The sequence below is a fragment of the Sturnira hondurensis genome, unplaced genomic scaffold, assembly GCF_014824575.4.
Source record: "Sturnira hondurensis isolate 20B ecotype Veracruz unplaced genomic scaffold, ASM1482457v3 Scaffold0007222, whole genome shotgun sequence".
Classification (NCBI taxonomy): Eukaryota; Metazoa; Chordata; class Mammalia; order Chiroptera; family Phyllostomidae; genus Sturnira; species Sturnira hondurensis.
In genome coordinates this window covers 2085890-2098103 of record NW_028079853.1, presented here as the reverse complement: position 1 = coordinate 2098103, position 12214 = coordinate 2085890, and the positions used below count along the sequence as shown (strand labels likewise).

Below are 12214 nucleotides of genomic sequence, written 5' to 3'. Positions count from 1 at the left end.
CCATAAGACTGTCAGCTGATTTCTCAACAGAAACCCTTCAGGCCAGAAGAGACTGGCATGAAATATTCCAAGTAATGAAAAGCAAGGAACCACAACCAAGACTACCCTATCCAGCAAGGCTATCATTTAAAAATTGAAGGAGAAATACAGAGCTTGCTAAACAAAAAGAAGCTAAAGGAGTTCATTACAACCAAACTAGTATTACGAGAAAGGTAAAGGGTCTTCTTTAAGAAGAAAAAAAAAAACCCCAGAGGAATACTGTTATAAAGAACAAAAATGGCAATAAATATGTGCCTATCAATAATCATTTTAAATGTAAACAGATTAAATTCTTCAATCAAAAGACATGGGGTTGCTGAATGGATAACAAAACCCATGTATATGCTGTTTATAAGAGACCACCTCAGAACAAAAGATACACACAGAGTGAAAGTAAAGGGGTGAAAAGAAGATTTTGTGCACGAAAACAGCAATACTTATATCAGACAAAACAGACTTCAAAACAAAGGCCATAACAACAAATGAAAAGGATATTACATAATAGTAAGCAGATCAATCCAACAAGAGGATAGACCCCTTGTAAACACTGATTAACACAATATAGGAGTCCCTAAACATGGACTAAAGGGAGAGACTGACAGTAATACAGTCAGTCATAGTAAGGTATTTTAACATCCAATTAACACAAATGGATAGATCTTCAGGTAAAAAATAAATAAGGGAACAGCAGCCTTACATGACACACTATACCAGATAGGTTTAATTGTTAGCGAAAATGAAGACTTGTGCAGCCACTGTGGAAAGCAGTATGGAGTCTCTTCAAAAAATTAAAAATAGTACTGCCTTATGATCCAGGAATTTCACTTCTGGGAATATATCCAAAGAAATCTGAAAAACTATTTGAAAGAATATATGTTCCCCTATGTTCATTACATTGTTATTTACAATAGCTAAGATTTGGAAGTAGTCCAAGAGCAGTCCTACCATCAGTAGATGGGTGGATAAAAAAGCTGTGGTAGATTTATACAATAAACTACTATTTGGCTGTAAAAAAAAGTGAAATCTTAGCTTTTGTGACATCATGGATGGGCCTAGAGAGTATTACACTAAGTGAAATAAGCCAGTTAGGGAAACATTTACTTGTGTGTGGCATCTAATGAACAAAATAAACAAATAAAACAGAAACGGATTCATAAATACAGAGAAGACTGTCAGCTGTCAGAGAGGAGGGCAACTGGAAGTCTGGGTAATAAAGGTGAAGGGATTAAGGAAAGTAAACAAAAACTCACAGACACAGGAAAGAGTATTTTGTACCACAGTGAAAGGGGGGGATGGGGCAAGTAGAAGAGGGCATGGGGGATAAATGGTGATGGAAGGAGACTTGACACTGGGTGGGGAACACTCAATACAATATACAGATGATGTATTATAGAATTGTACACTTAAAACCTATATAGTTTTATTAACCAGTATCACCCCAATAAATTCAATAAAAATTTAAAAAAAACAAAACAAAACACAGAATGTCTTTCTTTCCTATATTATCAAAGGTAGAGAAGACCACAAGTATATGCATGCCGAAAGGAGAAGGGGTTCTAGAGAGGTTGTAGGGTGAGTTGAATAGTATCTAAGTATCTCTTCTTTCTCCTGAGAATCCGATCAACTTAACCTTTCTCTTCTCTTCCCAGTAGCTGTTGGGAACATGCCTCTCCTATGGAACCTCTGCGATTCTGGGTTGTTAGCATGTAGGTAAGGATGTTTTGCCCTTTATCTACTTATGGAGGGTAAAGAGAAAAGACCCTAAAACAGCATCTTCTTACAAACTGATGAAAACAAAACAACAAAAAACCCACTTGTTTCTAACTACTAGGTGATTATAGATTACAACACCTATTATGTATTATCATTATTTTTAATACACTAAACACAGAAATCATTAAAACTGCTTCACTAGGACATTTAATCGGGCAAAAACCCCCTAAGTTTGGGAAACAGCTTAAGCTTACAGGTGATGAAATATGGCAAAACTGAAAGACTATGAAGCATACAGGTGGAAGTAAAATATAAACCAATAAGACAATAAAAAAGTGAGGTCCATTGACCTCATTTTGACTGAAATGACTATAAATTGTAAATATGATTCTGGATTCATATGATTTAATTTCATGTTTGAAAGCATGCATGTGCATATACATACACACACCATAAACAAGTTAGCTCTTAGGTCATTTTATGAAAAAGTCATTTATGATAAAGAATGCATTTCTCATGCAATCTAGCTTAAAGCTAAATTTTAGTTCACTATTGTAAAATGTTTTTATAACTGAGAATTGCAGCTGCACTTACTAAGACTTTCAGTTTGTTTTTTAAAAAAAAACACTGACATCTGCAACATGCAAGTTTCACTTTAGCAAACTAAAATTTAGCTTTAAGTTAGGCTGCAGGAAAAATCACCTCTGGGATGGGTCTATTTAAGTGACCTGAGAGCTAAGTCACTTATGTGTGTGTTCTTTTCATTGCCTCTAAGAAGCTGATAGGTTAGTCATATCAAAAACTAGGCTATGTCTTAAGCATTTCATTTTCAGTCTACTTGAAATAGACATAAATGACAAACTATGTCATATCTCAAAAGCCTTATCTATCATGCCCTATTTGCTGAGAAAAATAAGGTTGACATACTTAAATATACATACATGTTTTTATCATAACTACATATAAACAATTTTGGCAATTTTTGGTTTAAAAGGTTTAAAAAGGTATCGACTATCACAGGCTCCCTCTATAGGCTTAGCACACAAACACATCTTATTAAGTAAATAAGACCATGTATTTGTTACATTATACTCTTGTCTTACATTATGTCCTTTTCTTTGAAAGTACATCTAGTTACTAGAGTGCTGTTACTCAGAAATGTACAGAACAACAATGAAAGAAACCAATTAGAAAATTGAAGGAAAAAAACCCCAAATCTCTACATTTTCACCCAGCTACACTCTAATTAAGATGTATCTAGCCCTCTTGGTTCATCATTCCTCTCACCCCAATTTTTTACCTGAAATTCCTCTGTAAAATAATTACAGCAGATGGAAGCTTCTTTAATCTCTTCCGAGTTTGGAAACCCTTCCAATAAGCTTGAATCAAGCAAGCTGCTTGATGCAGTTTCTGAAATTAAATGCCAGAATTAACTGAGAGACATCTCTAAGAAAGACTTTCCTAGTAAGTTTACCTCTTAAACTATCAGGCCTGAGGAAATATTAATATCATCTCCAATATGCTGGGCATGAGGCAACATTTTCTCAGGCCCATGAAAAGGAAAGTGTATGAATATTAAACCTGAACTCCTAAAGGAGGTATGTTAGGCTCACTTAGGCAACATCTAAAAATGTGGATTCAAATGTGCAGAACTCTGTACAGGCTAAAAAATAAAAATAAAAAAGGATCTGGTGTTAAAATTCAGTCCATAAATAATCCCCTTCCCCGTCAAAGTAAGGCTGCTCTGGGTCTTGGGAAATAACTAAAGAAAGGGGGAGAGAGAAAAAATAAAAGATTTAAGAGGCTAACACTCCAAATTTTGAAATTAAAACATTTACTGAAATGTTAGCAAGTATAATGCATACCATTTTTTTATAAATTAATACCTGCTCTTCTACTTCCTGATGGACCTTAGGGCTTAAAAGGCGAATGAGCTGTCTAAATTCTTGACAAAACTCTGTCCCAGGCTCTTGTTTATTTAGTAGGCTTCGGAGTCCTGAAATGGAATTAAAAAGATACAACTAATACTAATAAAACATGATTTTATTAGCTAATCTGTTAATTTGAGGTTAAAAAGGCTGATTTAGAAACAAAAAAACATAACAGGATCAACCACATAATTTTGTTTTTATCTCAAAGACTTCTAGAGTAAAGACTTGCATACTTCTCTGTTCTAAGAGTTCTTATGTGTTCTGTCCTAAAAATTCTTGTGCAATCTGATGCAAAATCTGTTTAGTTAATCTCTTTAATTAAAAAAAAGGGGAGTGGAATCATTGTGGTAAGTGAAAAAGTAGAGATACATAATTTACTTTCTGTTTTAACATAACTACCTTAAACTGAAAATTTTTTTTAAAAGACAATGAATACATACTGAGTAATGCCTACCCAGTGGAAACACTTAAGCAGGTTTAATAATTAGTCATTATTAATTAAAGTTACTGTTAAATAAAAATATACAATACTGTAAATAACTTGGGGCAAATCAATAGGTTCCTGAGCAAATAGAAGTGTTATAACACTAAAATATTGCACTCTCATTCCAAAACAAAACAGAACACTATGAGATACAAAGTATGTACAAGGCGTGTTGAAGTGACATGTTATAATGTATTTATTCAATGTAAATAAATAAGCTATAATAGCTTTGGAGTGTACAAATGGGAAATCTTTTGTATGAATCTTTCCACAATTCTTACTCTTTTAAGACTGAAGTTCCCAGGGAGCAGGGTGGATGGAGCCAGAAGAGGGAATGGGGGATAAATGATAATGGGGAAAAAAAGATTGAAGTTCTCAGTAGTATTAGTAATTGTAAAATATCTTGAAGAAACTGAGTAGGTTCTACTATTAAAAAAAGAAAGGGAAGAAGGATCGTTAAGACAAAATTCCTTTACAACGAACTCTGCTGGAATATTTGCGCTTCTACAGAAGAAATTACAGATTTAAAAAATGTACATGTAGCACAATACCAACTAGATGGTTTTACTACTGGCACCTTTTCTCCCTCTCTATCCCTATAACACAAAATAATTACAATGTTCACAGTGAGGACTGGTACAAGGTAAGTTAGTAAAAGTGTACCAACAAAAATTATAAAACAGCCCTGGCTGGTGTGGCTCTGTGGATTGAGTGCCAGCTTGGGATCCAAAGGGTTGCCGGTTCAATTCCCACTCAGGGCATGTGCCTGGGTTGCAGGCCAGCAGGGGGCGCTCAAGAGGCAACCACACATTGATGTTTCTTTCCCTCTCTTTCTCCCTCCCTTGTCCTCTTTAAAAAAACAAATAAATCTTTAAAAAAGGAATTATAAAAGGACATTTTGGTATTAAATACATCACACTGCATTCTGATCTTTTAAATTTTCCTCATAATATACTCCTGTGTAAATACATATATTTAATAAACTAGAATCCTTTTCCTCACTGTAAGAAAATATACTGAATAAGAAAATACACTGTAGTGATTCATGACTCTGGCTAGCAAAGAAATAACATAAAGCTAACATGTAACCTTCCTTGAAAAAATTTTTAAAAACTGTGTAATCTTAAGTAAATTACCTAACTTTTCTGTTTCTGTTCCCACTGCTAAAAAAAAAAAAAGAATAAACAGCCCTCATAGGGTTATTATGATTAGATATTTTAATGTATTTAAAGTATGTAGAATAAAATCTAACACACAGTAAACCTTCAATTAAGTGCAAGCTATTGTATGAGAATGGTAAAACATTAAGCCCTTTCTACTTTAAATTTTCTGATTTTTTATTTACATATACATTTGATTTAGCAGTGAGGGAAATGTTTTGTTTTTGAGGAATGTTTGTTTTTGAGCAGTGAAGGACTTAAAAAGTAATTATTAATTGATGTAAAGATCAAAAGTGCAGTCAACTGTCAAGCACATCTCTGTTTTCCCCAGTAAAGTTAGTCTTGGTAAGGTCACTGATCTGTTTTGTTTGGTCATAATTTTATAACACTATATGGTATATTCAATACACAATTTTTTGTCAGAGAGAGTGTAAATATTAATTGTCAACTCATCAACAATGTACCATATGCTGTCTGTGAGGACAGGAAGACAGCTTGATTACACAAATACTTTTTCCTTAAATGGTTATCTATTGTGATAGAATTTTATTTGCACATTTCAATTATTGCCTTTTTCAATAAAAATGTTATTTTTTCAAACCTCAAGAAAAGAAAGAATAAATGTACTACCTTTGTAGCAGGCACTTAGTCTTAGTAAAATCAAAATTTCCTGATGGGATTGTGCCATAAACAGTAGCAGCTTTGTAGCAGTATTTCTCATGACTGGACTAAGAGTTGATAAAAGCTTGAAAATAACTTCATCTAGAATTGAATGCAGCGTTTTTGCTTCTATTCTGAGTAAATCACCACTAATAAAACAAAATTTAAAAAAGGAAAAAATGTACCATTACTAATTGATATACACATATCACAACAAATTAAAGATAAAATGTTCAGCAACTTGTCTGACTGGCCTGATCCAAGAAGATAACCATTTTTTAAAACATGTAGCTTAGTTCCAAGAATGCAGCACAATAAATCAATTAGTATTTACTGAATTCATACTATATCTAAAGCACCATGCTAGGTGAAATAGAGAATACAAAGTAGCCAGAGGCCCTCTCCTCAGAAAAACATACAACCAAATTGTGGAGTAAAGATAAATGTGTAAAATATTAAATTAATGACTCAAAAGCTTCAAGACAACTATAAGAACGCCACAAGACAGTAGTACATGGTTCATGCCTTAATGATGTACGGAGACAAAAATGCTTGACTGTACCAGCTAGAAACTCCAGTACAATGTTCAGAAATGGCATTGTTCAGGGTGGGCATTCTTGTCTTGGTCAATATTACAAGGAAAGCATTTAGTAATTTACCATTAAGAATCTCAACTGTCGGTTTCTCCTAGATGTCCTTCAATAGGTTGAGGAAGTACTACCTTCTATCACTACTATATTAAGAATTGTTTTGTTTTAAACTGAACTTATTGGGGTAATATTGGTTAATGAAATTATATAGGTTTCAGTTGTACAATTCTATAATAAATAATCTGTATATCATATTGTGTGTTCTCCACCCAAGGTCAAATCTCCTTCCATCACCATTTATAACCCATTACACCCTCTTTTACCTTTCTCAAACCCCCTTTCCCTCTGGTAATCATCCTACTGTTGTCTGTGTCTATGAGGCTTTTTCTGGGGGTGGGAGGCTTAATCCCTTTACTTTTTTCAGTCCTCAAACTACCTTCCCAGCTGCCAGTCTATTTTCTGTATCAATGAGTCTGTCTCCATTGTATTTATTTTGATTAGATTTCACATAAAAGTGAAATCATATAGTACTTGTTTTTTCTCTAACTGGTCTATTTCACACAGAATGACACTCTCTAGGACCATCCAAGACATCACAGTAGATCTCATTTTTTACAGACGAGTAGTCTTCCATTGTGTAAATGTACCCTAGTTGTTTTATCCACTCATCTACTGGGCACCTGGGCTGCTTCCAAATCTTGGCTATTGTAAATAATGCTGCAGTAAATATAGGGGCGCATATATTCTTTCAAATTAGTGTTTCAGGTTTCTTCAGATATAATCCTAGAAGTGGAATTTGCTGCATCACAAAGCAGTTCCATTTTTAAGTTTTGCAGCTAACACTGTACTGCTTTCCACAGTGGCTGCACTATTCTGCATTCCCACCAACAGTGCATGAGGGTTCCCTTTTATCCACATACTTGCCCATACTTGTTTGTTAATTTATTACTGATAGCCCTTCTGACAGGCATGAGATGATATCTCGCTGTGGTTTTAAGTTGCATTTCTTTGATGATTAGTGTCGATGAGCATATTGCATGTCTATTGGCCATCTGCATGACCTCTTTGCAGAAGTGTCAATTCAGGTCCTTTGCCCATTTTTATATTGGTTTCTTTTCTTTTTTCTTGGTGCTGAGTTTTATAAATTCCTTACAAATTTTGGATATTGACCCACTATCAGATACATCACTGACGAATTCCTTCTCCCATTCAGTGGGTTTTCTCTTCATTTTGTTGATGGTTTCCTTTGCTATGCAAAAACTTTTCAGTTTGATGGTGGTCACATTTATTTTTTCTTTTGTTTCCCTTGCCCATGAAGATATATCAGAAAAAATATTGCTATGAGAAATTTTTAAGATTTTACTGCCTATATTTTCTCCTAGGATTTTTATGGTTTCAAGTCTTACATTTAAGTCTTTAATCCATTTTGGGTTTTTCTTATGTATGGTTTAAGAAGGTGGTCTAGTTTCACTTTTTTTTGCATGTTATCTGTCCACTTTTACCCATTTACTTAGACTGTCTTTACCCCTCTGCATATTCTTGCCTACTTTGTCAAATATTAATTGACCATATAGGTGTGGATTTCTTGGCTCTCTATTCTGTTCCATTGGTCCATTTTTATGCAAGTACCATGCATGCTGTTTTGATTACTATAACCTTGCAGTATAGTTTGATACCAGACAGTGTGATTCCCTCACCTTTGTTCTTTCTCAAGATTTCTGTGGCTAGTTGGAATCTTCTGTGGCCCCCCATAAATTTCTGGATTATTTGTTCTAGCTCTGTGAAATATGACATTGGCATCTCAATAGGAATTGCACTGACTCTATAGACTGCTTTGGGTAGTATGGACATTTTAATGATGTTAATTTCTCCTATCCATGAACATGATATATGCTTCACTATTTGCATCTTCTTTAATTTCTTTCTTTAGTGTCTTATTTTCCCAGTACAGATCTTTTACAACTTTGGTTAAATTTATTCCTAAATTTACTTTTTTTCCCCATGCAATATAAATGAGGTTGTTTTCTTAGATTCCCTTTGTGATAGTTCATTATTGGTGAATAAACTGCAACTGATTTCTGAATATTTATTTTGCATCCTGCTACTTTACTGAATTCATGTATCAGTTCTAGTAGGTTTTTTATTTAAAATATTTGATTTATTTAAGTTTAGAGAGAGGGCAAAGGAAGGAAAAAGAGGAGGAGATAAACATCAATGTGCAGTTGCTTCTCGCACACCGCCTACAGGGGACCTGGCCTGCAATGCAGGCATGTGCCCTGACTGGGAATTGAACCGGTGACCCTATGGTTTGCAGGCTGGCACTCAACCCACTGAGCCACTCCAGCCTGGGTAGCTTTTTGATACAACCTTTAGGGTTCTCTATACACAATATCATTGTCACTTGCAAATAATTACAGTTTTACTTCCTCCTTTCCAATTAAGATGCCTTTTATTTCTTCTCATTTGATTGCTGTGGCTGTGACTTCGAGAACTATGTTGAATAACAGTGGTGAACATGGACACCCCTCTCTTATTCCCGACCTTAAGAGGAAGGCTTGCAGTTTTTACCAATAGAGTATGATGTTGGCTGTGGGTTTGTCATATATGGCCTCTACCATGTTGAAGTTATTTTCCCTCTATTCTGAGTTTGCTGACAGTTTTGGTCATAAGTGGTGTTGGAGTCTATCAAATGCTTTTTCTGCATCTATTTGTATGATCTCATGGTTTCTATCCTTCATTTTGCTTATGTGGTATTTCATGCTTATTATTTGCGGACACCGTAGCAACCTTACAGCCCTGGAATAAATACCACCTGATCATTGTGTATGATCTTTTCAATGTGTTGCTCGATCCAGTTCGCTAATATTTTGCTGACAACTTTAGCATTCAAGAGGGACACTGATTTATAATTTTCCTTTTTGTACTGTCTTTGTCTGATTTTGAAATTATGATAATGCAGGCTTCATAAAAGGAATTTGGAGTTTTTTCCTCTTGAATTTTTTTGGAATAGCTTGAGAAGGTGTTAATTTTTCCTTGAGCATTTGGTAAAATTCACCTGTGAAGCCACATGGTCCAGGACTTTTGTTTATTGAAATTTTTTTTTTTACTGCTTCAATTTCATTAGGTGTAATCTGTCTGTTCAGATTCTTTGATTCTTCCTGATTTAATTTTGGAAGATTGTATGTTTGTAGGAGTTTATCCATTTCATCAGATTTTCCAGATTTCATCAGGTTGTCCCAATTTTTTGGCATAAAGTTGTATTATTTTCTTAAAATCCTTTACATTTCTCTGGTATCAGTTGTTACTTCTGTTTCATTCTCTTTCATTTCTTATTTTATTTGGTGTCCTCTCTCTCTCTGATCTGACTAGAAATTTATCAATCTTTGAAAAGTAATACAGTCATAGTAAGGGATTTTAATCCCCGTTGATATCAATGGATAGATCTTCCAAACAGAAAATAAACAAGACCTAGCTGGTGTGGCTCAGTGGTTGAGTGCCAGCCTATGAATCAAAAGTTGATGGGTTCGATTCCCAGTCTAGGACACATGACTGGGTTGTGGGCCAGGTCCCCAGTAGGGGGCACATGAGAGGCAACCACACATTGATGTTTCTCTCCCTCTTTCTCTCTCCCTTCCCTTCTCTAAAATATAAATTAAATAAAACCAAAAAACAAAAAAAACCAAAAAAGAAAAGAAACAAGAAAACAGCTGCTTTAAATGACACAATAGAGGCAATAGATTTAATTTATATCTTCAGAGCATTTCACCCCAAAGTAGGAGCATATACATTTTTTAAGTGCACGTGAAACATTTTATAGCATAGACCACATGTCAGACCACAAAACAAGTCTCAATACATTTAAGACTGAAATCATATCAAGCATCTCCTCTGACCATAACGCTATGAAACTAGAAATCAATCAAGAAAAAAAAACAGAAAAACATACAAAGATGTGGATGCTAAATAACATGTTACTAAACAATGATTGGGTTTAAAATGAAATAAAAGAAAAAATCAAGAGATACTTTGAAATAAATAAAAACAAGAACACAATAACCTAAAACATGAAACACAACAAAAGCAGTCCTAATAGGGAAATTCATAGCATTATAGGCCTATTTTAAGAAACAAGAAAAACCTCAAGTAAACAACCTAGAAGGAACTAGAAAAAGAACAACAAAGTGCAAAGTGAATAGAAGAAAGGAAATAATAAAGATCTGACCAGAAATAAATAAAATAGAGTCTAAAAAAAAATAGAAAACATCAATGAGACCAAGGGCTGGTTCTTTGCAGTTTTTCTTTTTTCAAAAATCAGGAATAGATGTTGAATTGTATCAAATACTTCTGTATCTACTAATATGGTGTTTTTCCTTTTTTGGCTACTATGATGGATTATATTGATTTACTTTAGAATATTACACTAGTCCTGAATTCCTGGGGTAAACCCAATTTATTCAAGTTGTATTCACTTTTTAATATAGTTAGATTCAACTTGTTAAATTTTTGTTTATAATATTCTGCATCTTTGTTCTTGAATATATTGATGAGTAGTTTTCTCATGTCTTTGTCTGGTTTTGGTATCAAGGTGTTGCTGACCTCATATAATGATTTTAGAAGTATTTCCTCCCCTTCAACTTCCTGGAAGAGTTTGTTTATAAGTATTTAGTTCCTACATGTTTAAAATTTATCAGTGAAGAAACTGTCTAGTCCTAGAGTTATTTTTGTGGATTTTGTTTCAGTTACAAATTCAATTTTTTTTAGTAATAGGGATATTCAGGTTATCTATGGTCTCTTGATGAGTTTTGGTAGTTTGTGTTTTCCAACTAACTTGTCTGTTTCATCTAGACGAAGTTGTTCATGTTATTCCCTTGTACTTTCAATATCTATAAACTCTATCATCTTATCTCAAATTCCTGATATTGGCAGTTTGCATTCTCTCTTTCACCCCATGATCAGTCTTGGGGTGAAATCACAGGTTATTAATTTTGTAGATCTCAAAGAACCAGTTTATAGTTTCACTGATTTTCTCGAATTTTTTGATTACTATTTCATTTCTTCTTTGATTTTTATTATTTTCTTTCTTGTGCTTGCTTTAAGTCCCCCTTTTCTTAGTTTCTTAAAGTAGAAGCCAAGGTCAATGATTTGTGACTTTTCTTTTCCAATACAGCGGTTTAGTGGTATAAGTGATATAAATTTTTTTTAAAGATTTTATCTATCTATCTTTAGAGGGGAAGGGAAGGAGAGAGGGAGAGAAATATCAATGTATGGTTGCCTCTCATGGGTCCCCTGCAGGGAACTGGCCTGCAACCCAGGCATGTGCCCTGACTGGGAATTGAACCGCGATACTCTGGTTCGCAAGGCCCGCACTCAATCCACTGAGCTACACCATCCAGGGCTAAGTGATATAAATTTTTCCACTGACTTTATACTGTTACGCTAGTCCTGAATTCCTGGGATAAAGTCCTGATTTGATTTAGATGCATCCCCCCAAATGTGGACATGTTGTGTTTTCACTTCCATTCATTTAAAAATAATTTCTAACTTAATTTCTGATTTCTTCTTTGTCCATTGGGTTATTGCATTACTATTTCTCAAATGTTTGGGGATTTTTTTTTAGAGATTTTCTTGGTGTTAATT

The 12214-nt window shown here is 34.3% G+C and overlaps 1 protein-coding gene across 4 annotated transcripts in view; it reads right to left on the bottom strand.

Annotated features, from left to right (window-relative positions):
* The window catches only part of IQCB1 (IQ motif containing B1), a 58323-nt gene that overhangs the window by 23841 nt on the left and 22268 nt on the right, over positions 1–12214 (bottom strand). For 3 of the 4 annotated variants that reach the window (XM_037051519.1, XM_037051518.1, XM_037051520.1), the window contains 3 exons: positions 5958–6136; positions 3639–3748; positions 3053–3162 (listed from right to left, as the gene is read on the bottom strand). The exons of the other annotated variant lie outside the window; for it this stretch is intronic. In XM_037051519.1, the coding sequence (XP_036907414.1) occupies positions 3053–3162; positions 3639–3748; positions 5958–6136 (399 nt within the window). The remainder of the gene's footprint in view (positions 1–3052; positions 3163–3638; positions 3749–5957; positions 6137–12214) is intronic. 4 annotated transcript variants of the gene reach the window in all.